Genomic DNA, 23,218 nt, shown 5'->3' with positions numbered 1-23,218 from the left:
AGTCTGAAGATGGTGTGTGCGGTGCTTTAGACTGCGGACCTTCCTTAAAATGTCAACACACAGAATTATCATGTGACCTATCGAACGCACCCCAGGGGAAATGAAAACATATATCCACATAAAAACCTCACTACCTGAGAATGGTGGGTCAGCCTTTAATAGCAGCAGTTGGGTCTCGGGAGGGCAGAAGCAGATGGAGCTCCGTCAGTTCAAGGCCAGCCTGGTCTACATTTTGAAATCTACAACAGTCAGAGAAACAACAACAGACTTGACACCAATTTTCATTAAAGCGTTCTTCAGAGTAGTAAAAAGGCAGAGACAATTTAAACGCCCATCATCTGGAGACTGGATAAACAGTGGTTACACCCACACAGGAGAGATTTTATTCCAGAAAGAAGCACTGGTCCACAGCACCGAAAAAACTTGCTAAGTGAATTAGTTCAATCATGGAAAACTGTTGGATGGCTCTTTTTATAAGAAAAAATGCCCAGAGTAGTAAAGTCTAAGAAAGGTTAAAAAAATACTGCTTGATTAGGGTTTGGGTAGGAAGAAAAAGGTATGTCTGCTAATGGTTACAGTTTTTCTTAAAAGGGAGTGATAAGTAGTCTATAATATTGGTATGACTATATGTCAATTCTGTATTTAGTATAAACTACTCAATTGTATACTTTCAATGACTGAGCAATATAGCATGCAAATTTGATCTAAATAAAGTTAATGATCTTGTATTATCAAGTGTTTTACTTTTATTCATTTTATAAGGTCTTCATTACTGAAGGGGGGGCAAGGAGAGGAGGAGAGAGGGAAGAGGAGGGAGAGAGACGGCAGAGAGACAGAGAGGAGGGAATAAGATCACAAACCCTTAGATCTATTCTCTAAACCTAATCACTGTAATAAGTATAATGCTGACCACGTTAACTTCCGAAAGATTGCACCATTATATTATAATGATGACTAAGAGAAATGAAATCTGTTCTATATAGGACATTTAAAAACAAAGGATGAAAGTCCCTGAATAACACGTGGCTTTGTTAGACAAATGGAGTGAGTGCCTACAATGTGAAGAACAGTACGACAGAGGTCAGCACCCTCATTACTAATCCGTGGGTTATCTGGTGTGAAGAACAGAGCCTGAGGAAACCATCAGTCCTCACTTTAGTCTTGTAATTAGTGTCAAACAAAGTCAGAGTCAGTGTATAAACTTAAATTATAGTTTCTAAGTCAGTAATTAATATTTATTGCTATTATTAACAATACAGCTATATCAATAATTAATAAAGGAGCTGCAAAATTCAACTTTATTCTTTCTCACGTCTGATACTTTAAAAGCACTACGTTGTTTTTCCTTGTTCCTGGGTTTTACTGAGAGCAAATCACTGCTTTGGAATTTGGCAGATTCCAAATACCAGCTGTCTGGTATTGAGTGCTACTAGAGTCTCTGATGATACTCCTGTTAGGAACTTCTGATTGTAGGGTCACATTCTTTTGTACAGATTCTTAGCTGAGGTCATCCATACTTCTTCCGACAGGTTACAGCTTGTTTTGAAGAAACACGAACCTCTGTTGTAACGGATGCCTACCTACTACAGTCTCTTCCCTGGCTCTGCCGACACGCTCTTTTGGTGTTTCGTAGGAGCTCAGGTCCCAAAGTGCCAACATCTCCAGCTTCAGCAGACAGGTTAAGTTCCCCATGTCATTCTCTGAGGTCCTCCGTACTTGGCTGAAGAGACGTGGCTCTGCCATTGCATGGTAACAAATCTCCATTAGGCTCACATTCCTCTGACACGTGAGCTAGGGGGGCAATGGACTAAGGGTTTAGGAAGCAGTTTCACAGGCTTGGGCCATCCATTTTAACTGGAGTGGTGTCTAATGATCTGTCTTTAGTCTCAACTGAAATCCTATGGCTTAGGAAAAATCATGCTGTCAATACATTTTAAATAAATGCCATTAAGTTACTTTTATTTTTCATAAGTGGAGAAAATACCTAGTTTATTAGTGTAGTAAAATTAAAAATAAGATTAATTAAAAATACAAAAATGAAGTCTAACATTAGTGGGATGGAGAGATGGCTCAGTGTTTACTGTTCTTCTAGAGGACCCAGCCTCTGTTTCCAGGACCACACAGTCTGTAACTCCAGTTCTAGGGGATCTGATTTCCTCTTCTGCCTCCAAGGGCATTGCACACATATGGTGCACATAATTTCATGCAAAACACTCATACACATAGAATAATATAATCATAATAGTAAGGACTATAGAACACTAACACAGTTTTTCTTTTGGAGATAGGACGTCATATACTCAGACTGGCCTCCAATGTCTATATAGATCCTCCTGTCTCCACCTTCACTTCCAATTTCGGCGGCACTGAGGATACAACCAGGTAATCACTCTATGAACTAGGCAACAACACCTGCCTTTCTTTCCTTTCTCATCTTTCCACATGGCTAGTGATAAAATCCACGGCCTTTCCCATGCTGAGGAAGAATTCTACCACTGAATTTCACTTCTAACCCTGCCACATTTCATATGGGTGTATTTTTAAAGTAAAAAAAGAAAAGAACAGGGACAAAAACAGAAAGCTCTTCTACTACTTAACAAGTGTTAAGATTTGATTTTATGTGCAAATGTTATAGATCATAGGCTGACAAAAACTTTTGAAAGAAAGGCTAGAATAAATGTTTTAAAATGTGAATGCAGGCCATAAGATCTCTGTTAGAACTACACAACCTTTGAAAGCAAAGGCAACCACAGATGTTACATAAATAAATCAGGCTGTATTTCACTAATGCTTTATTTATAAAAGCAGGTTGTTACCCGAATTTTGTCTAGAAGTCATTGTTTACCCTGCCAAAAATTAAATGAGCCGACATTACACCACAGTTCTTATTGCTGATCTCCCATGAAAACTAAGAATGAGTGCTGGCTAGCTAAAGGAGGTGAACGTAACAGTTAACACATCATAGTACACTGCTTATTTCAACACACACTGGATTAAATCTACCAGTCACACATTCAAAGTAACATTAAAAGCACAACATCTGTACCTGGATTTATGAATTACTGCTAAAGAAAAAGAAACCCAGGGTACTCCAGATGCTGTGAAAAGCATTCTCCCACTGCGCTACGTCCCAGCCTATGAAAGGCATTTCAGAATAAATTTTAAACAGCAGAGAACTGAATTCATTACGTTTGCATCCTCTCTCAAGACTTAACTCTCTTTCCCGAATTAGTTTTTGCGTATAGAAGAAAAGCATGAAATACCTGAAAGGACTTAAAATACTGGACTCTTAAAAACATTGTGCTTGGGATCCAATCTCGTCCCTCCTACATGCTAAGCAACCTGGAGCTATCTTCCTCAGCACACAGAGTGTACGTGTATGTGCGTGTGCACACAAGGAGACGGCAGGGCTGCTTGGTGCAGGTATCATCCTCTTGCTCCTCCCATCCCTAGAGACAGCCTCTCTAACAGTTCAGCTGGCTGGCAAGTGAGCTCAGAGATCTGCTGCTGCCCGTCTCTGCACATGGGTTACAGCCACATGCCTACATCTTTGAGCAGTAAGTGTTTTCCCCTGGAGCCATCTCCCCTGGCTCCTCAGCCCAGAGGTTTTAGTGAACTCAGTGCCTACCTGGTAGTGATATGCAGGTTGCTGATAAACCGGCTGAGCTACCATCACGGGAGAACTAGATATGGACCGTGACTGTGGGAGGAAACAAAATTTACTTTAGGAAGAGCTCTTCAAATTACAGTAAAATTTGATCTTCAATTATTACCTAAGTTCAGTTAACTTTTTGTTATTGATTAAAATGTTATATTTTCTTCCTCTTATGGTATTATTATCAACTTTATTTAAATCTATTTATTAAAATAGTTTTCCTGGGGCTGGAGAGATGGCTCAGTGGTTGAGAGCATTGCCTGCTCTTCCAAAGGTCCTGAGTTCAATTCCCAGCAACCACATGGTGGCTCACAACCATCTGTAATGAGGTCTGGTGCCCCCTTCTGGCCTGCAGACATGCACACAGACAGAATATTGTATACATAATAAATAAATAAATGTTTAAAAAAATAAAATAGTTTTCCTATGTGATTTCATTTCCATAGCAATATTAAAATGAACACCAGTGATGTTTCTTTAAGTCTGAAACTTAACACTTCCAAAGGTGATGACAATATAAATCATTTCCCTGGAGAAGCCAGAAGTGGGTTGTTTACACTAGTGGTTAGTGTCAGATGAGTGATCGTATTGATCTTCCCGTTACTGAGTACCAGCATTCTAGTCCATTATTATATAGCCAATTAAATAAAACACTATTTGAGACAGTGAAATCATGTTTAAGAAATTTAATTTTGGATTATTAAGTGAATTAATAATCCAAAAATTGTGATAGGTCTGTTTTTGAGGAAAACGAAGTATTTTTTGATTATTCAAAATTATAGAGTAGCCGGGCGGTGGTGGCGTACGCCTTTAATCCCAGCACTCGGGAGGCTGAGGCAGGCGGATCTCTGTGAGTTTGAGACCAGCTTGGTCTACAGAGCTAGTTCCAGGACAGGCTCCAAAGTCACAGAGAAACCCTGTCTCGAAAAACCAAAAAAAAAAAAAAGATAGAGTAAGCCTCCAAATACATTACTCAAGACCAAGTAATTAATAAGACAGGTAAATTATAGTTCAATCAGGCAAAATAAATTGATGATAGTGATTAAAATTTAATTTCTAATTTGGGATGTAGTATGCTATTATTTTGTTTAGATGCCTATAATCCCAAAGTCAAGAGAAATATTGTGCATTTATACAATTCAGATTGGTATGCTAATAAAACTATAGTATAGATAAGGCTAGAAAGTAATGGTATATTTTACTGTTAATATGTTAAAGGAGGAAAATGACCATCTCAGCAGACAAATGCACTTAAATTTGCCTTTTTATGATGAAAACTCTTAGCAAACAGAACAGAGGATAATACAGGAGGATACTGTCAGCCATAATTGATTTCATCTCCTACGACATCTGCTATACTAGAAGACACGCTTGACTGCCATAATTACGGCAGAGATGCTTTTAACCACTTTAGCATGCCCTGAATAATATTCTACAATAGCGAAATATTCGGCCCCAAGTGGAAATAATGCCAAGACTTCAAAATTCTGGTTCATAGTGTCTTCTAAAGCTAAGGCTGGGGTCACTCGGGAAAGGCCACACCGTTAAGCTGATCCTTCATGGGATGGGTTGGAAAGTGAGCACGTTGGATGTGACCTAAAGCCGGTTTTTGCTTTTTTTGAGACAAGGTCTCTCCACACAGCCAAAGCTGGTTATTTTTAACAGCTGGTCCACACGGGAAAAACTGGAGCTTGAATAAAGCATAAAAATACTTCTTTTTTTTTGAAAGCTATGAGTCAACATGGAGTAAAAGACACATATATTTTATCAGTGTGAAACTCTGATTCTGTGTGTATATTCTAACTTAATATTAAGAGGACCACAAACATTTTATAGTGATATATGGGCATAACCAATGAGTAAGACTACAAGGATCCAGATCATGAAGCCCTCGATTGACTGAATGCATCTGTAGCCTATCCTTTCTTAAAAGGCAAGCCTCTTACTCACTGTAGATACTGTTATAATGCTTTCTCTGGAGTGCAAACACCATCCAGGCATGAAATACACAATTCAACAAGGCAACACCATGAAAAAATAGGAAAAACAAAGCCAAAAGTCTGCTTAACAAAAATGAAAGGTAAAATAGTACCTTATTTCATTCAGGGAACAATCTTAAACAAGTAACTATCCCAGGGATACATATTATTTTATCTGTTTGAATTCAACAATAAAGTCAGAATATTCTTATAGTGTCCCATTTAGTTGCTTAGTTAACTAAGCTGTTGAGAAGGCATTTTCAGTTATTAAATAAAGCCAAATATACAAGTACAAATTATTAAGATATAGTTAAGGCAAATGTAAAATACATGACATACCTATACCATTCAAACTTAGATTGAATTTCAAATATAAATGAATAAATTCAGTTTTTCAAAAGCAGTTTAGAGGGATCTAAACAAAACTTTGAAAAGCACTGTCCTAAAAGAGCTTACATACATACAAGATCTGGCTGCTCCATATAGCCTTGATTGTGAGAAAAACTGAAAATATCTATGACTAGAATAATATAAAAATGATAGTATACCAAAAATAGAATACTATAAAATATTAAAGTAAGTGAACAAATATATAAGGGTTAAAATAGTTTTGCTACTTTTTTATGTGTATTGGGTCCCTTCAAATTGGAGTTACAGTTATGAGCTGCCAGATGGGTTCTGGGAATTGAACCCAGGTCTTCTGGAAGAGCAGTCTGTGCTCTTAACCACCTAGCCTCAAAGGGTTAAAATAGTATTGTCCACAAAGTGTCAACAGCTTAGCTCTCAAAAATATAATATTTAAGTTAAAAGCAGACTACTGATACAGTGTTTAAAAACGCTCCAAGGAGCTCCCTACATTTATTTGTAATAAGAATATAGAAAATGAAGAAGATATTCTGAAGAAAGGATAAAAGGTATGGAAATAAGGAAACGACCTAAATTTGCTGTATTTTATTTCCTCTTTAGAAAGAACTTAAATTAATATTTTGTTAAATTTGGGTAGTAGGGGCACAACTATATTTGTATTTGTTTGTGCTTTAACTATCTCAGAATCAGGGCTAAAGAGATGGTTCAGCGGATAAAGGCTCCCAAGGCCAATGTGGTGGAAGCAGAGAACCAGCTCCAGAAAACTGTACCCTGACATCCACTGGCTGACACAAACAATACATAAATATGAAAAATTAATCAAATACATAAGAATAAAAACAAGTCTTTAAACATATTTGGTAGAAACTCTTCTAAAATGAAAATTCCTTACAGGCCAAGACGGTGGGACAGAAGTGACCTCTGGAGTATGGAAGTAAGCCACGCCGTTGTGGTAAGTGTAAGGGTATCCAGTCGACGTGGTCAGGTACATTGTTCCAGCAGCAGGCATTATACTGGAACCTAAAACAAAGAATAAACAGCAAAGTCTTTAAGTTTATAAACACAAAATTTATTAATACATTTCAGAAAAATATTTTAAGATTTCTACATTGCTACAGTAAAAACTAAAATACTTTAAAAGGCTATGTATTCTAGTATCTTTGAACAATCCATTTTATAACTTAATACCCCAGAGTTATAGATTATAGGGATTAACAAACAAGGTAAATAAATATGAAAAATCCTTCATTTCAAATTCTAATGCCAGTCTAATGAAACAATTTAATTGTTAGTAATAAGTTATTATTTTTATAAATATTAACTATGTGGAGAGCCTGAAAGCTATAGTAGAGTTCCTGAGGTCTTGGCTGGACCTGTTCTTAAAGTCCAGAGACGATGAAGACAGTGCAGCGGGGGAAGACTGGGCTCCTTTTCCTCATTCTTTGGGTTAATAGCAGCATTTACTCATGACTCTTATCTATGCTTTCCCTTTTGTTACAACTTCTGCTATTATAACCATGACTATACTCCTTGATGAAGTTAGTCTAGGACCTCCACCTCCCTTCTTTCAGTTCAGGATTTACACACACACACACACACACACACACACACACACACACACACACACACACTCTGTCATTGAGACTTTAAAAGCTACATAAAGGTCAGGGAAGCATGATCATGACGACCTGGGATGAGTTCAGACCCCAGCACCTATATAAAAAGCCATTTATGGCAATATACATCTGTAACCCTAGTCTTGAGGGTGGGTGGGGAGGGGATGGAGACAGGCAGACAGCCAAAGCTGTCAGTGAATACCAGGTTCAGCGAGACACTTCTGTCTCAAAAATAAGGCGGAGAGCAACAGGAGAGTATACTGCAGGGCACCGTCTCACCTCCACATGAGCACCTGTGCACACGTGCACACATAAACAAAGGAAATGGGAAGATAGTTAAAATGTGCTGAAAATAAAGTAGCGTAAGCTCATGTGTGCTTTGGCTGTTTTATGAATGATTAGGCGGCAGCAGCAGACTGCACAGAGAAGGCCCACGAGGAGAGGTTTCCCAAGGATGAAGGCAAGTAGACTGGACTGTTGGGAATATATGTTGGTAATGAAATAAAAAAAGAAATGACGGATTTGAGAAAAAACTAATATATGAGTCTCTTATAATTGCAGAAATAAATTTTAGTATTTATTTTTATTTGGAGAGAAAATAAAAATAGCTTTGTAGTCTATAATTCTTGGAACAGAGGCTAATACTACCATTTGGGCAAGCTAATCCTATACTTTTCCATTAGAATATGGGGTGTTACTCCAGGAGACAAGGTAGAGGCTGAACATGGTGTTCTTACAGGGGCACTTTAATTCAAACAACTGTTATTTTAATGGAAAAAGTTTATCTTTAAATAATCAAATGACTGATACTAAGAAACAGAATGCAAATTATCCATGGAGATTTTACATAAACTAAAACTTCTAAGAAAATATAGAATTCCAGTGTACAATGGATTAAGAGCCACAGCTGGCCAAGGTCAATTTCCCTCTATTATGAAGAGTATTTCAGCAGAAATTCAACTGGTGTTTCCATTATTCAGGTCTTGTTTAGTAGACTACATTTCTGAATTTCATAGATGCAGCTAAATGGTTTAAAATGACTTTCATTTTTAAGGCAGGTATGTGTATTATATAAACAGAGCGAGCACTTCTCAAGTTGGCTTTTCATGAGATAAATAAAAAACTGCAACAATGGCTCTTTTGCTCATTAGTTCTGAATAAACTATTTGTATATGTGAAAGCAATGGGTCAAAAACTGTTGGTATAATTATTATAGTTAAACTCTTACAAACAACAGTATTCTGAAAATATTCAGAATCCTGCTATATTTAGTATAATCATCTCTCTGCCTCACTCCCAGTCCCTCTGTGTGTGTCTGACTACTTATGAACTTGCATGCAGAGGCCAAGGTTGATGTCAAGTATCTTCTTCAATCATTTTTCACTTTAATTTTAGAGATAGGGTCTTTCACAAACACAGAGCTCACTGACGGCTCAATTAGATGGCTAGCCGGCCAGCCCTCATCCTCTGGCCTCCGCCTCCCCAGCTCTGGGATCTCAGGCACGTGCTGCCATGCTTTGTGTTTATGCGGGCTCTAAGAGATCCATTCCAGTTCTCATTCTTGCAGCAAGCACTTTACTCAGACAGCTTTGCAGTGCACCATACATTTTGTAATAACTAAGTTAACCAATGCTGAGTCAAAGTTAAAATACCTGATAACTGCTGTCAACAGAACACTTCAAATTAACACAATCTATAAAACTGTTGACAGTGATATGAATAACAGCCTAAGGTTTTACATCCCAGCAGACACATGATATGGCTAAAAAAAACCCCCCCAAAATTAGCAACTATTTTATAGAAATCTTTAATAAACAAAACTACAGAAGTACTTAATATAAAAAGTTAAAGAAAAAAAGAGTAAGTATTATAAAAATTTGAGGAAGGCATACACAAAAGTTAGCTAATCCAAGGATTTAGTGATTGTTTTCTCTGATATTTAGGACACATGTGTTTTGACTAAAAAACACATGCAGTTACTTTTTTGTTTTTAGTTATATATTTTTACTTTCCATACTTTGGCTAATTTAAAATATTTCTATAATCACAAATACTTTTAATTTGAATTCTAAATTTATTTAGCTATTTTAAGTAATATTTTCCTATAATTTTTTTCTTTTGAATGTATGGTCAAGGGTGAAATACCTGGGTCTTTATTGTTCAATTTATAAACACAAGGAAGTGGACTCTGCCTAGAAGCCTGTCTGCAGGTGAATGGATAATGAAAATGTGGGCACACATTCATATACACAGGAGTTTATTCAGCTGTGGGGAAAAAAGGTCATTTGACACCCTAGTGGGGTTGCAACACACAGGCTGAGAACCACTGATACAGACAATTTCTATAATATACGAAGAACAAAAAGACTGGACCCCACGAAAAAACCCAATTAGAAACAGGGTACAGAACTAAATAGAGCTCTCAGTAGAGGAATCTCAAATGGCTGAGAAACACTTAAAGAAACTTCAACATCTTTAGTCATCAGAGACATGGAAATTAGAACTACTTCGAGCTTTCATTTTACAGCTATCAGAATGGCTAAGACAGATAAAAGCCAGCTCACGCTGTGCGTGCGGATGTTGAGTCAGGGACCAGTCATTCACTGCTGGTGGATTCACCATCAATGCAAACTTGTACAAGAAGTCTGCGTGGTGACTCCCCAGGAAGCTGGGGTAACCTATCTCAAGGTCCAGCTGAACTAACTCTCGGGCAAACACCCAAAGGACTCTGCATCCTACTCCAGAGACACCTGCTCAACTATGTCTGTGTGCAGCAGCTTTACTGTAATAGGCAGGACCCACAGATGAGTGGATCAAATGACTCCTATGACATTCTCTTGTACCTGTAGGTCCGTGCCTTCTTCAGCCACCATCCTGCAGGAGATGGGGGCTAACACAGAGATCCTAACAGGACAATGCACAGGGTAACAGATTTTGGAAGCGCTTGGAACATCTGAAGTGGGATGTCTCCATCAGCTCTCCCATCCCTGCCGTCAGGGCTCAGGTGCTATGTAAAAGAGGAGGAGGAAAGACTCAAGGAGCCACGTGGGATGAACTGACACCAAGGGAACAGTGTGAGACACCAGAGGACTGATGCACATTATGAATTCACAGACGGTGGCAGCAATCAAGCCAGACGCGGCCCCAGCACTGAGGTGAGGGAATGGACAGGAGCTCCCACCCCTAACCAAGAAGCTACCTGCAGCTGACAACTGCTTATCAAGAAGAACTTTGCTTTCACCAATGGTGTCTCACTGGGTGTACTAACCACTCCTAAGAGTAGGCCCATGCCCAGGAGATAACCGACACAAAAGGAACGCAACTGTATTTCTTGCATTTTTTGGCCTCATATTGTTACACCTGAACATTTTTTTAAAAACTTACTCATCTTTTACTTGTATATTATGGTTTTTGACTCTTGTTTTTATGGTTTTGTTTTTGTGTGTCTGTGTTACTTGTGCTTTTTCACTTTTTTAAAGATTGTTTTTAAAATTTATATGTCTTCTAAAGAGAGAGAAATAAGGGGTGGAGGTGGATGGGTGGGGAGGATCTGGTAAACTGTGATCAGAATATACTGTATGAATTTTCAATAAAAAGAAAATGTTATCATGAAACACATTACTTTTTATGCTAATTAAAAATAAAATATTTTCTTTTAAACCATAATTAAATAGAATATACTTAACATTGTTCATGTATATTTCCCCTATACCTCAAGCTAAGGTATTTTAATTTCTATTAAAAATAGTTATATGACTACTAACTTTGCTAAAATAACTATTAAATAAAGAAACAATATTTTAACAAAATGTCTAAAATAGTCTAATAGTTCACAAAAGGATCATGCAAATATTAAAAAATACATTAGTTCTCAATACATACGAGGAATCCCTATTTGTTGTTTTCTTATTGCTGGACCAATGTTCAGTTTCTTATCTTTGTAATTAAGTTTTTCAGCCTAAAATAAAGGAAAAAGCCCATCACCATGATTTGTAAAAATCATTTGACATCATGATTTGTAGAATCAGTGAAGAAAAACCAGTATGAAACTAGTAGACATTATGTGACAATTTCTTCCTCTTTTTTAAAGTACAGGTCTCATGAGTTCCAGACTGCCCTCACATCTGGCGTATTACCAGTTGACACTGACCTTCCGATCCTTCTGCCTCTACTGCTCAAGTGCTGCAATGGAGGGATTTGCCACACTGCCTGGTGTATGTGGTACTGGGAATCAAGTACACTACCAAAAAGATGGTCTGAGATCAAGTAAGTGTCTTTATCTTGGCTCTACTGCTGTGCATCTCGATGGTGTAGTAATCATCATTAGTTGCTGATTGTGTGTTTGCACTCAGGAAGTCTGTGAAGTTCATGTATAATACTAACCACTATTTACAGTTATTTCCAGGTTATTTGCGGTATTACAGAAAATGTGAGTAGTTAACACAAAAGCACCCAGTTAGAGCAAAATGTTTTTTCTTATTCTAGCTATCATATTATAATAAAATGTCCTTTTAAGATATGTTTTTCACATTATGTGCTTTTCTTTAAACAATAAAATGTCTCACAGGTGTTGAAGTTCTAGCTAATGTTTCTAAGCACATGAAGACTGTTCATGGATTTTTTTTGGAGAAAAAGTGTTGTCATGCTTAATTCAGGCATTATGTCAACTAAATATGTTGATTATCACGACTTAGATATGAAGTGTGCATTCCCTCCACAAAAAAGTTCACTTGTTGAATGCTTTGTCCAAATGACAGCTCCAACCACAGGAGGTGGTCAGATGAAAAGGATCGGATCTAACAGATCACTGCTGAGTTAGTAATCCGACAGCATTATTGGACGTGATGGGACTGTTAAGGGCAAGGCTTAGCTGGAGGAAACAAGCCGTGATTGCATATTCCTGAATACTAGCTCCTCACAGATCCCTTCCTCAGCCACCTCTGCTTCCTGCCACTCACTGTCACAGGTTCTGCCTGCCTGTGCCCCACAGCACAGAAGCAGCAGCTACGAGCTGGAGCCTGTGAGACCCTGAGCTGACATCATCTTTCCGTCTTCCAAGCAGCGGCTCTCAGATCTCTGTGACAGGCAATACAGGCTTTGCGAACACAATTTCTTTAAGCAGCAACACATGAAAGCAGGTCATGTGTTAATTCACTGGCAGCAATACTGGGACAAGAGGATTTTGAAACCTTATCTTGTATTCCAAATAGGACACCAGAAGTTCAGTACCCACTAATTCAGTTTTATGGTGACTTTACAGAATAAAAAACTATCAAGGGTAAGAACTGACTGTGTATGATTTCAATACTACATAATTAAATGACCTTCTTCTAAAAGGTTAAATGTTATACTTGCATATTTTAAAAGATATCAAAGTGAACTACAGGCTACAGACACTTTATTAAAGAATGTTACTGGTTTATGTAGTTTTTCATAGGAAGGAAATAATATCAGGTAATCTTATTCTAGTCATTTACATTTGTAGTGTTCCTTAGGAATAACAAAAAAAAACATTTACACCTCACAGAGACACATACTTAAATCACTAGTTTAAGCAAATAAAATAAATACACTATAACTTAACAACCATCCTCATGTAGTGACTTGGAATGTATTGTTCTTCAGACTGTTTCTTAGGGGCCAATGGCAATCTTAAGATACACACACACATGTATCTGCATATATAGACATATGCAGATCACTGGCTTGCACTCAACTATTATATTATCATAAACGGTTAGTTTTAAAGAAAGAAGTTCCAAAACAGAAGTTAAATACACTGAAAGATCTTACCTCTTGTAAGATTTTTTGTGCATCTTCTTGAGTCTCAAAAGTGATGAAACCATACCTAAATAAATGCATTAATTATTAATATTTTCTTAGAATATTACACTAAATTTTATTTTGGATTCAAGAACCTAGGGTCTGCAAGTTTTTTTTAAACCACTGAACTCTATGCCTAAAGCTGTAATAATAGTTTTACTTTTTAAGTATTGCCACTGTGGGTATGCTGCATCGGCATGGGCACCACAGATTAATACCGTCATTGAGGATGAATCTATGTGCCTGGTGCTCACAAAAACCAGGGGTCAGATCCCTGGAGCTGGACTTTAGGTGGCTGTGGTCCTCACGTGGGTTCTAGGAACTGAATCTGGAGTCCTCTGGTGGAGCAGCAACTGACCTCATTGAGTCGTCTCTAGCCCCATTCTCGCTGCTTCTTACAAACCAATTAAGCTTTTGTTTATTTTTGTATCTCATCGTTGCTGTTACACACTGGTTTATTTTTAAAAATATTATCTATGTTGTGTTGTCTACAAATTAATTTCTTTCATTTTCTAATTTGGTGAAATATAAATTTTAAAAATATACTCTAATAATTTTCTGAATTTCATTGATTTCTACTGCAATCACTTCCTTTTATCTCTAATTTTGTTAATTTGGGTCTTCTCTTTCTTTGGTTAGTCTGGCTACTAACTTATGGATTTTGTTTGTCTACCTAAAGTACTTAAATTGTTTTTTTTCTACTTCCGTTTTTATTAACTTCCGTCCTGATCATGATTCTTTGCTTCTATTGACTTTTTTTTAGTTTGTTCTTATTATTTTCTAAGGCTATAAGATCCATTATTATTTATCTGAAATCTGGTTCTAAATGTTCATATTTTCAGCTATGAATTTCCCTCTATGAAGAGTGCCTTCTATCCAATGAAGAATGTCTTCTTTCTATCTCATAAGTTTATGTATGTTATTTCATTTTGATTAAAATAATTCATAAATTTACTTAATTTTTTGATGCAGCCATCATTCTATAAAATATTATATCTCCATCAGTCATGAATATTCTAAAGTTTACCTGTTTTTTCTAGCTTTATTCCACTGTGCTAAGGATTCAAAACATTTTCACTTTTCCCATATTTGATAAGCCTTGCTTTGTGTCCTATTATATATTTTAGAGGAAGCTTTATGGGCCAATTTGAAGACCATGTACTCTTTCTTCAGTGTTTCAGTGCAATCCCTGCAGATGTCTGCTAGGTCAATTTGGTCTATGACGTCATTATCTCGGATGTCCTCTAGTCTCTGCTGGAATGCCTTACAGTTGAGCCTAGAGCGCTGAGATAATCCACTAGTACTGCGTTAGGGTTAGTGCGTGTCTCTGTACCCCAGGAGTTCCTGCTTTATGAAATTAAGAGCATCACTATTCGAGGCATGTACATTTAGAACATTTTCTCTTAATGAATGGTTTCCTTAATCAGTATGAACATTTGTTATCTCTTCTAATTTTTTTTTTAGACACAGAATAGCAACTCTGTCTGCTTTCTAGTTCCCTGTGCTTGGAGAACCTTTTCCCACCATTCAGCCCTTAACATTACATTTGTCTCAGATGACAGGGTTTGTCTTTAGGCAATAAATTCTATTCTTTATTTCCATCTACTACTCTGTATATTTTGATTATAGAATTTAGTCTATTAACATTTAAAGTTATTACTGAAAGGTATATTTAATTCCCGTTGTTTGTCAAATTTGTAGTGCTCGGTCTTCTTTCTATTCCATAACTACTCTTCTAGTGTGGTTTACTCTTTCTTGTCGTGTCCTGGATGTGTTTAATTTTGGCTTCTTTCTGAAATAGTCAAGTATCTTCCTGAGTGCTGCTTAAGTGGTCATGAATTTCTTCTGCTTGTTTTTTATCATACAAAAGGAGACTTCAATTATGTCCTATTTTGCAGGATATAGTAGTTCCACTTAATATATCATTCCCTTCCAATGCTTCAAATACATTGTTGCATACTCCCCTGGCTTTAAAGGCTTCTGTTGAGAGATCTGCTATTAATGCTGACAGGCCTGCCTTTATATGTAACTTGGTATTTCCTCCTGTGGCTTCCAATATTCTTCTTCATTCTCTGTACTTCGTGTTTTAACTACACTATAATGTGGAAATCTTCTTTTCTGTTCCTGTGCATTTTGTTTTTTTACATGTCTTGTGGGTACAGACAGCGTTACTTGTCAACTTGACAGACTCTATAGCCACTTTAGAGAGAAGCCTCTAGACACACCTGTGAGGAATTAGTTTGGTTACGCCAGCCTCTGCCCATGCCTGTGGATGACCATCTTGTTGGGTTAACTGAGTCAGAATGACCTGCCCATGGTCAGGGGTTATTCACTGCTTCATGACTATGTGATGTGGCCAGCTCAAGTTCCAGCTGCCTTGACTTCCCCATGGGCTGAGCCGTACCCATGAACTGTGAGTCAAAGCAAACTCTGCGCTCCCTAGGTTGCTCTTGCCAGGGCATTTTTGTATCATAGTTACAGGAGAAGAAACTAAGACAGATAGCCATCTATTTCTCTAGATTTGGGAAGCTTTCTGATATAATTCTATCAAAATATCTTTTATGCCCTAAACCTGGAGTTCTCTCCCGATAGTTCATCACTCTTTAAATGTTGTACATATAACTCACGATGTATTCATGTTTTATTATTTAATCTTTGCTGATACAAGAATTCTACTTCATCTCTTGTTTCCATTTGATCCATTCTATTGGTGAAGCTTAATACTGAATTTTCTATTTGACTTACTGAGTTTTTCATGTTTTCAGTATTTCTTTTTAGTAAATTTCCCTCTCATTCCCTGTACCGACTTTCTTATTTCAGTCAGCTGTTTACATATAATCTCTTTGAATTACTCTAAGTTTATTTTCATACTGTTTTGCTTTGTTAAACATTCGTTTCATTCCCCATTTTGAATTTCACCTAATTCACTCTCATTTGCAGCAATTAATGATGGAATTGACATTTTTGGGTGGTGTAACACTGAGATTTTTGTGTTTCTTAATTACCACATTAAGACTTACGCATATGTGGTTATTTTGTTGACTGGAGTTTTTATCAACTGTGTCCTTTAAGTCAAATTATCTGTAACATTTAAAAGGGGCGAGACTGAGGTAGAGTCGAGGTGCACAGCTCAGCAGTGAAACCCTCAGCGCACATGCTCAGGCACTTGGCACAAGCTCTTTACCACAGCACCAACTGCAGAAGCCACCCTAGAGGCTGGGAGGGCCACAGTACAAGCATCATGCAGATAGTTAAATGTAACTACTGGAGGGTCACTACGCTAGGACGGCACAACAGGACATTAAAGATGGAGGGACTGTAGGTTGAGCAAGGATCAGTATCAGTATTAAGAAAAATTCTGAGGTGACAAGGATGTCTGGGAAGGGAAAGTTTAAAGTTTGGAAGGTTGTAGTGAATAAGCCCAAATGAAGTGAGCACGGGGAAGAGAGGAGAATAAGAGGAAAACTGCATGGGCTGGGTATAAGAATTCAGAGTATGAAATGAAGAATGGGTGGAGGACAATAGAGAACAATCACACAGCCTAACCAAGCACAGCACAGACTACAGCAAGACCACTCCAACACATTTTCCCAAGAATAAAGACTAAGAAACCAAACACAGCAACAAAATCCCAAAACCCAAGAACAGCCAAGTAACAAAAGTACAATAAGAGTATACCGAGGGTTTATTTATTTATTTATACCCAGGTTTTAAAAAGTCACATTGGACATGTTTTATTTTTGGAAGATTAAGTTTTGAATTCTTTCCTTCACTGTGATGTTTCATGTACTGTATTGTGCTGATGGGAGAGGTCTGACTCCCGGCTCAGTTCCCGCTGTTAGATTAGCCTGGGAGACAGATGGACCGCGCAGTCCCTTCCTTGACTAGACCCTGGTTTAGTGGCACAGTAGTGATAGTGTCCCCAGTGTTCTGAGAAGAAGGCAAATGGGGCAGCCCCGAGAGCCTCATGTTTGCTTCACATTTTTTTATTTAGGTCTTTGTCTTGGTTAGGGTTTCTATTGCTGTGAACTGGCACCATGACCACGGCACTGTTGTAAAGGCCTCAAAGACACACAAGCAAAATAAACCAACTGAGACAAAACATTGGAGCAGTTCCTTTCCGGTCTCTACTGTGTGAAAGGTGGTGTGCAGCTGAGAGTGCAGTCGCCTGTCTTCCCTAAGATTAGGCTAGTGTTGAGCCCGCACTCGCCAAGTGCTAATATGCTTCAGACTGTCCTCGCTTTAGGATCTTTGCTTTCATTGTGTGCTGGGAGCCTCTATGGCCACAGGTAGCATTGTACTTTGTAGGCCAGGTAGATTCTTCCAGGTTCCAGTTCCTTAGTTGGACAACCTGGTACAGCTATTGTGTATGCCAAACAGTGTTGCCAAGGGTTTTGAGGAGTAGGGAAGGCACACAGGCACTGAAATGTAACCCAAAGGACTCGTCTCAGCGCTCTCAATCCCATGGAAAACTACTCACCTTCTAGGAGAGAGGCGGCTGCAGAAAATACGGGTTGAGTGCTGGATATTCTCTAGTCTGGCCACAGTTAAATCTTATGCCTAGATGAGGCTCTGAGAGTTGGAGTATACGCCAATCTCAGGCTCAAGGCTGCTGCTACTCTCCACTACTTATCCTCAGATGTGCCTGTCTCCTAGCCGTAGAAGACGGAACCTTCATATTCTTCACTGTTGGATCTTCCATTGTCTGAACTTCTCAGCGGCCCAGCCCTTCCTTATTGTCTCCACAAGTCCTTTTCCAGAGATGGGACAGGTTGTTCTCAGGCTCTCTGAATTCTAATTGTCACTTACTGGGCCACTTTTCAGCTGTCCTTCAGCTATTCTGTAATTTCCAATGTTCTTCTAGACTTTCTCTTTCCAGAATAGAATCTTCACTACCCTGATTCTCATTCACGGTGTCACAGAAATGCCATTTCCACTTTAACTTCTCACCTGTGTTTTTCTTTATTTCTTTCTCTCCCCTTTCTTTTCTGTGGCTCCAGGGATGAACCCGGGGCCTTGTGCATGCTAAGCAACAGCCTTGGCTTCTTTATTTTATTTTGTTGTTGAAAAGGGCAGTAACCCATGCTGGCCTCCAGTTTGCAAAATTCCTGCCTCAGTCTCCAGGATATTTATCAGATTACATCTGACTTCCTATCCTTTTCAATGACAAAAGTATTACCAAAATAATGTAAATTCTCTTAGCTAAGTGAGGGGGATATAATCTCGACCTCATCTTGATATTATTTGGCAGTTTCAGGAGTTTTTGTTTTTTTTTAAACAGTTTCTTTGTGAAAACACTACCTCTTCCACATTAGCTCCTGCCATTCTCCATGCCATTTCTCATTAACACTCTTTTTCTATCTTATTTGTTCTTCTGTTAATCCTGCAAATATATTTGTTTGGAGAAAACAGAACCCTTTATTAATTTCCACTGCCGTATCTAATTTTCTTGTGACTTTGCAACAAAACTTTTCTGTGAATGCAACATGCAAACTACCTTTCCCCTCTCAGAGCATTCTGGATGTTGTACACAGAGATATTCTGAAACAGCTCTATACATTACAGGGCATAGTCTACTAACTTCAATGTTCATTCTTGTCTTCGTCATTGTTCTATTGCTGTGAAGCAACACCATGATCACAATTCTTATAAAGGAAAGATTTCACTAGAGCTGGTTTACAGTTTCAGAGGTTCACTGTCGTCATGGCAGAATGCAGGCAGACATGGTGCTGGAACAGTAGCTGAGAGTTAGACATCTGGATCCACAGACAGCAGGGTGAGAGAGGCACTGTGGCTGGATTTGGCTTTCGAAAGCCCAACAACTCCTCCAACAGGGCCACACCTCCTAATCATTTCAACTAGTACCACTACCTGGTGGCAAGCATTCAAATACACGATGAGCCCATTCTCTTTCAAACCACTGCATTCCATTGCCTGGACGCCACAGGCCTGCAGCCATATAATACAAAATGCATTAGTTCAACTTCAAAAGTCCCCATAGTCTATCACTGTCTCAACACTGTTTAAAAGTCCAAAGTACAAAGACTCTTCTGAGACTCAAGGCAATCTCTTAACTGCAACCCTTGTAAAATCAAAATCAAAAACCCTATCATATGCGTCCAACAACAATGGCACAAAATACATTACCATTCTAAAAGGTGGAATAGGGCATAGAGTGAGGAAACACTGGACCAAAGCAAACCCAAAACCATCAGGGAAAGCTTCAAATCCTGCCTCTCCATGTCTGATGTCAAAATGCTCTTCAGACCTCCAACTCCTTTCAGCTCTGTTGACTGCAACACACTTCTCTTTTGGATTGGTTCTACACCCTCCCTGTCTGCAGCTTTCCTCAGCAAGTATCCCATAACTCTGGCATCTCTGACATATTGAGTCTTCAACTACATCCAGGCTTCACCCAATGACCTATCTGGGCCTACTTGCAGGGACACCCCTGACATATACCTGGCCTCAGCAGCTTTTTTTAGACATAGAGGAAGATTCCACAACCTTTTTCTTGTATTCTTGACTCTAAACCTAGAACCATGGGGCTAAATCTGCCAAGCTCTGCTGCTTGCTGGGTCTGCAACTTAATCCCCTCTTCCAAATACATCTGCACCAGCTTTTTGTTGTCTATGGTTTCTTTTACTGCCTAAGTTTTTCTTTAGTTTCTTTCCACAAGTAGGAAAATTAACTGGGTGGGATCTTCAGGTCACCCACTCCCTTTGCTCCACTGAACATCAGGCTTTCCTTAAATTTGAGTCCCTTGAGCACTGGACAGACCTCCATTACATTTCCCAGTGCTTCTTTCTCCATAAACCACATTTTATACTTTTCCTTGCTCAGCTTGCTTCCTTTCAGTATACATCTGCAGTAAGAGTCGCTGCTGATAACTTTACGACAGAGTCAAATCTAGGGTGTCCTAAAAGCTCCTCTGCCAAAGCCAGTACTTGAACACTCTTCAGTTTAGCTTCAGGCAATTTTTTTGGGGGGGGGCAAGGGCAAAAAGCAGCCTCTTTCTTTGCCCAAATATCACAAGAACAATCTCGTGGCCCCTTACTAATTTTCTTCCCCTCTGAAACCTTTTGAGCCAGGTGTTATAATCTACATTGTTGTTCCTACTAGGATGCCCATAAGCCCTGCTGAAAACATTCAATTGCTTTCCTGATCCCAAGGTCCCAAAGACCACATCCCACCAACAAGCATCAGGTCCCAGCAAAACCTACTCCCTGGTGCCAGCTGTTGTCTTAGTCATTGCTCTACAGCTATCAAGAGACACCATGACCATGGCAACTCTTAGGAAGGAGAACATGTGAGTGGGTCTGGCTTATAGATTCATCATGGTGGCACACAGGCGGACATGGTGCTGGAGGAGGAGCTGCAGACTTTTGAAGTGACAGACTTCCTCCAACAAGGCCGTAGTGCCAAATTCTCCCCAACAGCACCCATCTGGGAACCACGCATTCTAACATATGAGTGATTACGGGGCCACTCTTTCAAATTACCACAAGTTTTTTGATTTGACAATTTATCATTCTTATTAGACTGGCATTTTTCATTTGTTCCTTGAGTAGATTCTGAATCACAGATCACAGACATTCTTTCAGATCAGCAATTTTCTGATAAATTCTCTTATAGATTAAAAAAAAGTACACAATTCCAGAAGTATCTGCTGTTTCAGCTTCTGCTTCTTTAGCTACTATATAATTTTCCACTCAACATTTTTGTCATATTATACTGAACAGCCCCTTGGTCCATGTAAAAGCAGGTTTTTAAGATTAAGAAATATAGAACCCCCTTTTACTCTAGTAAAGATCACAAGTGCATGCTCACACACAGCAAATGTAAGGGAAAAAAGAGGGCATATAATTCTTTACTAAGAAAAAGACAAAACATATTAGCATACAAAACTTAACCCAACAAAACAGTTCATTATTCTACATATTATGTGAACTGATACGCACCCTTTGGATACTCCGGCTCTGTCATTAACAATCTTCACTTCTTTTACAGACCCATACTGGGAAAAAAATTTTCTTAAATCATTTTCATTTGTCTAGTGACATAAAAAGAAAACATTAAGAAACGTTTTAGACACTAAAAGAGGAAACAACTCCAATGTCTGCTGTGGATATAAAAACTATAGAAAATAAGTTAGAGGGTATCTCATCATTAAAAATAGGCAAAACCATTGTTACCAAACTCTATGTACTTTGCTTTACGTAGCAGCTAGGCAGCTACTTTCAACTGGATGTTCTATGACTGCAAAGAATGCAACTATGTAAAGGACTCTTTGGTGCCTTTAAGAATGTTAACGGGATTGTGTACACTAAAGCCATAGTTAGGCTGCATTACTATTGGCTCTAGTATTTGGGGAGGGCAGCTGTACATCAGTAAAAGCAAGTCACAATGGCCTAATCCAGTCAGTTTGAGTAATCAACATAGTCTTAGGAAAGGAATATATTTCCCCCAAATACTTGAATTTGCCAAAATAAGTTACAAAATGACTATAATATTTCAAATAACAAGATGTTTTCCCTGTACTAAACAAATTTTAGATAACTACAGACATTACATTGCTACAACAAAATTAGTAAAACACACACAACGTTCAAGATGTGTACAAAGATGGTTTGGGAATATCTGATTTTACTGAAATAGGTAGACAATAAGAGCTATTCCCAGAGTATTTATGTTGAATTCATGGCAATTTAATTTTGGATTCAGTTGCACCTGTTTGCTTCTAAGCATAACTTTAAGTTTACCTAAAGGAGAAACAAAACATGTCTTAGAGCACAGCCACTCACTTTGAGTTCAGCTGTTACCTCACTTAAATATACAATTTGCTATTTTGGATGATAGCATTGAGACTGTTAAATTGGACAACGACAAACACTAAATTTAAGAAGAAGTGAATTACTTTTATTATAACAATGGATGTTCTAAAAACAGAGTCAATGCTAAAATGAGAGCCGCTACTAGATATTCAGAAAAGTGAATCCAAACTATTCTCTGGAGAAGTCACTAACCCAGTCACTAACTTGCAGAGTAAGGGGAAAGACAAAGTCAAGATGACTGAACCTGCAGAGGCACAAGTGAGGTTTCAAAGTCTGTTTGCGACTATAGGAAATTACTTCCTCACAGGGAATTATTTGTGGTTTTGAAAAAGATGCGTCTGAAAGGAAGTAATTCTGTTACCTTAATGCTATGGCTGTGTAGGAAACAATGACCTCTAAGATTCATATTGGTCTGATGTGCTTTCGTGACTGACATGAAAATGTTTTTATTGAATATGTACTTTGAAAGTTCACTAAGATGTTTAATAGGAATGAATTCTAAGCATGAATACCTGTATTTTCCATAGCTACAATCTTTCAAAAGGTAAGAATTTTGTAAAGCATATTTATTCCTAGGGAAACAATCACATAATTAAGAATCATTATTTTGGCAAATGCACCAAGCATAGCATTTTTCTTAGGTGAAAGAAAAAGTAATTTTACCTAGATTGTAATAGGAGTATAAGTCCAAAATCCCACACTATAGCACCTTTATTACAACAGGCATCTCTCCCTATATTTCTAATATGTAAACTCAGAAATGCTTCTATAAATTCACCTGGAAGAGGAATTGTGTGTGCGTGTACACTGAATTTAGGGCCTCTATAAGCTAGACAAACCTCTCCCACGGAGTTACCGACTCAGCTCAAGTAAGGGCATCTGACTAAAAATATTCATCAACACATTTCCTGTTCATATCTACTGCTACACCTCTTACACAGGAAT

At 38.2% G+C, this 23,218-nt stretch overlaps 1 protein-coding gene across 1 annotated transcript in view; it reads right to left on the bottom strand.

The window, feature by feature from the left end:
- Nucleotides 1-23,218, bottom strand: part of Boll (boule RNA binding protein) — a 66,736-nt gene that overhangs the window by 31,078 nt on the left and 12,440 nt on the right. The window contains exons 3-7 of the mRNA XM_075956336.1: nucleotides 21,401-21,492; nucleotides 13,410-13,464; nucleotides 11,499-11,574; nucleotides 6,893-7,020; nucleotides 3,629-3,700 (exon numbers count right to left, since the gene is read on the bottom strand). Of these exons, the coding sequence (XP_075812451.1) occupies nucleotides 3,629-3,700; nucleotides 6,893-7,020; nucleotides 11,499-11,574; nucleotides 13,410-13,464; nucleotides 21,401-21,492 (423 nt within the window). The remainder of the gene's footprint in view (nucleotides 1-3,628; nucleotides 3,701-6,892; nucleotides 7,021-11,498; nucleotides 11,575-13,409; nucleotides 13,465-21,400; nucleotides 21,493-23,218) is intronic.

This window comes from Microtus pennsylvanicus, chromosome 22 (genome assembly GCF_037038515.1).
Source record: "Microtus pennsylvanicus isolate mMicPen1 chromosome 22, mMicPen1.hap1, whole genome shotgun sequence".
NCBI lineage: Eukaryota > Metazoa > Chordata > Mammalia > Rodentia > Cricetidae > Microtus > Microtus pennsylvanicus.
The sequence above is the reverse complement of the archived record's forward strand: the minus strand, read 5'-3'. Positions and strand labels throughout refer to the sequence as shown.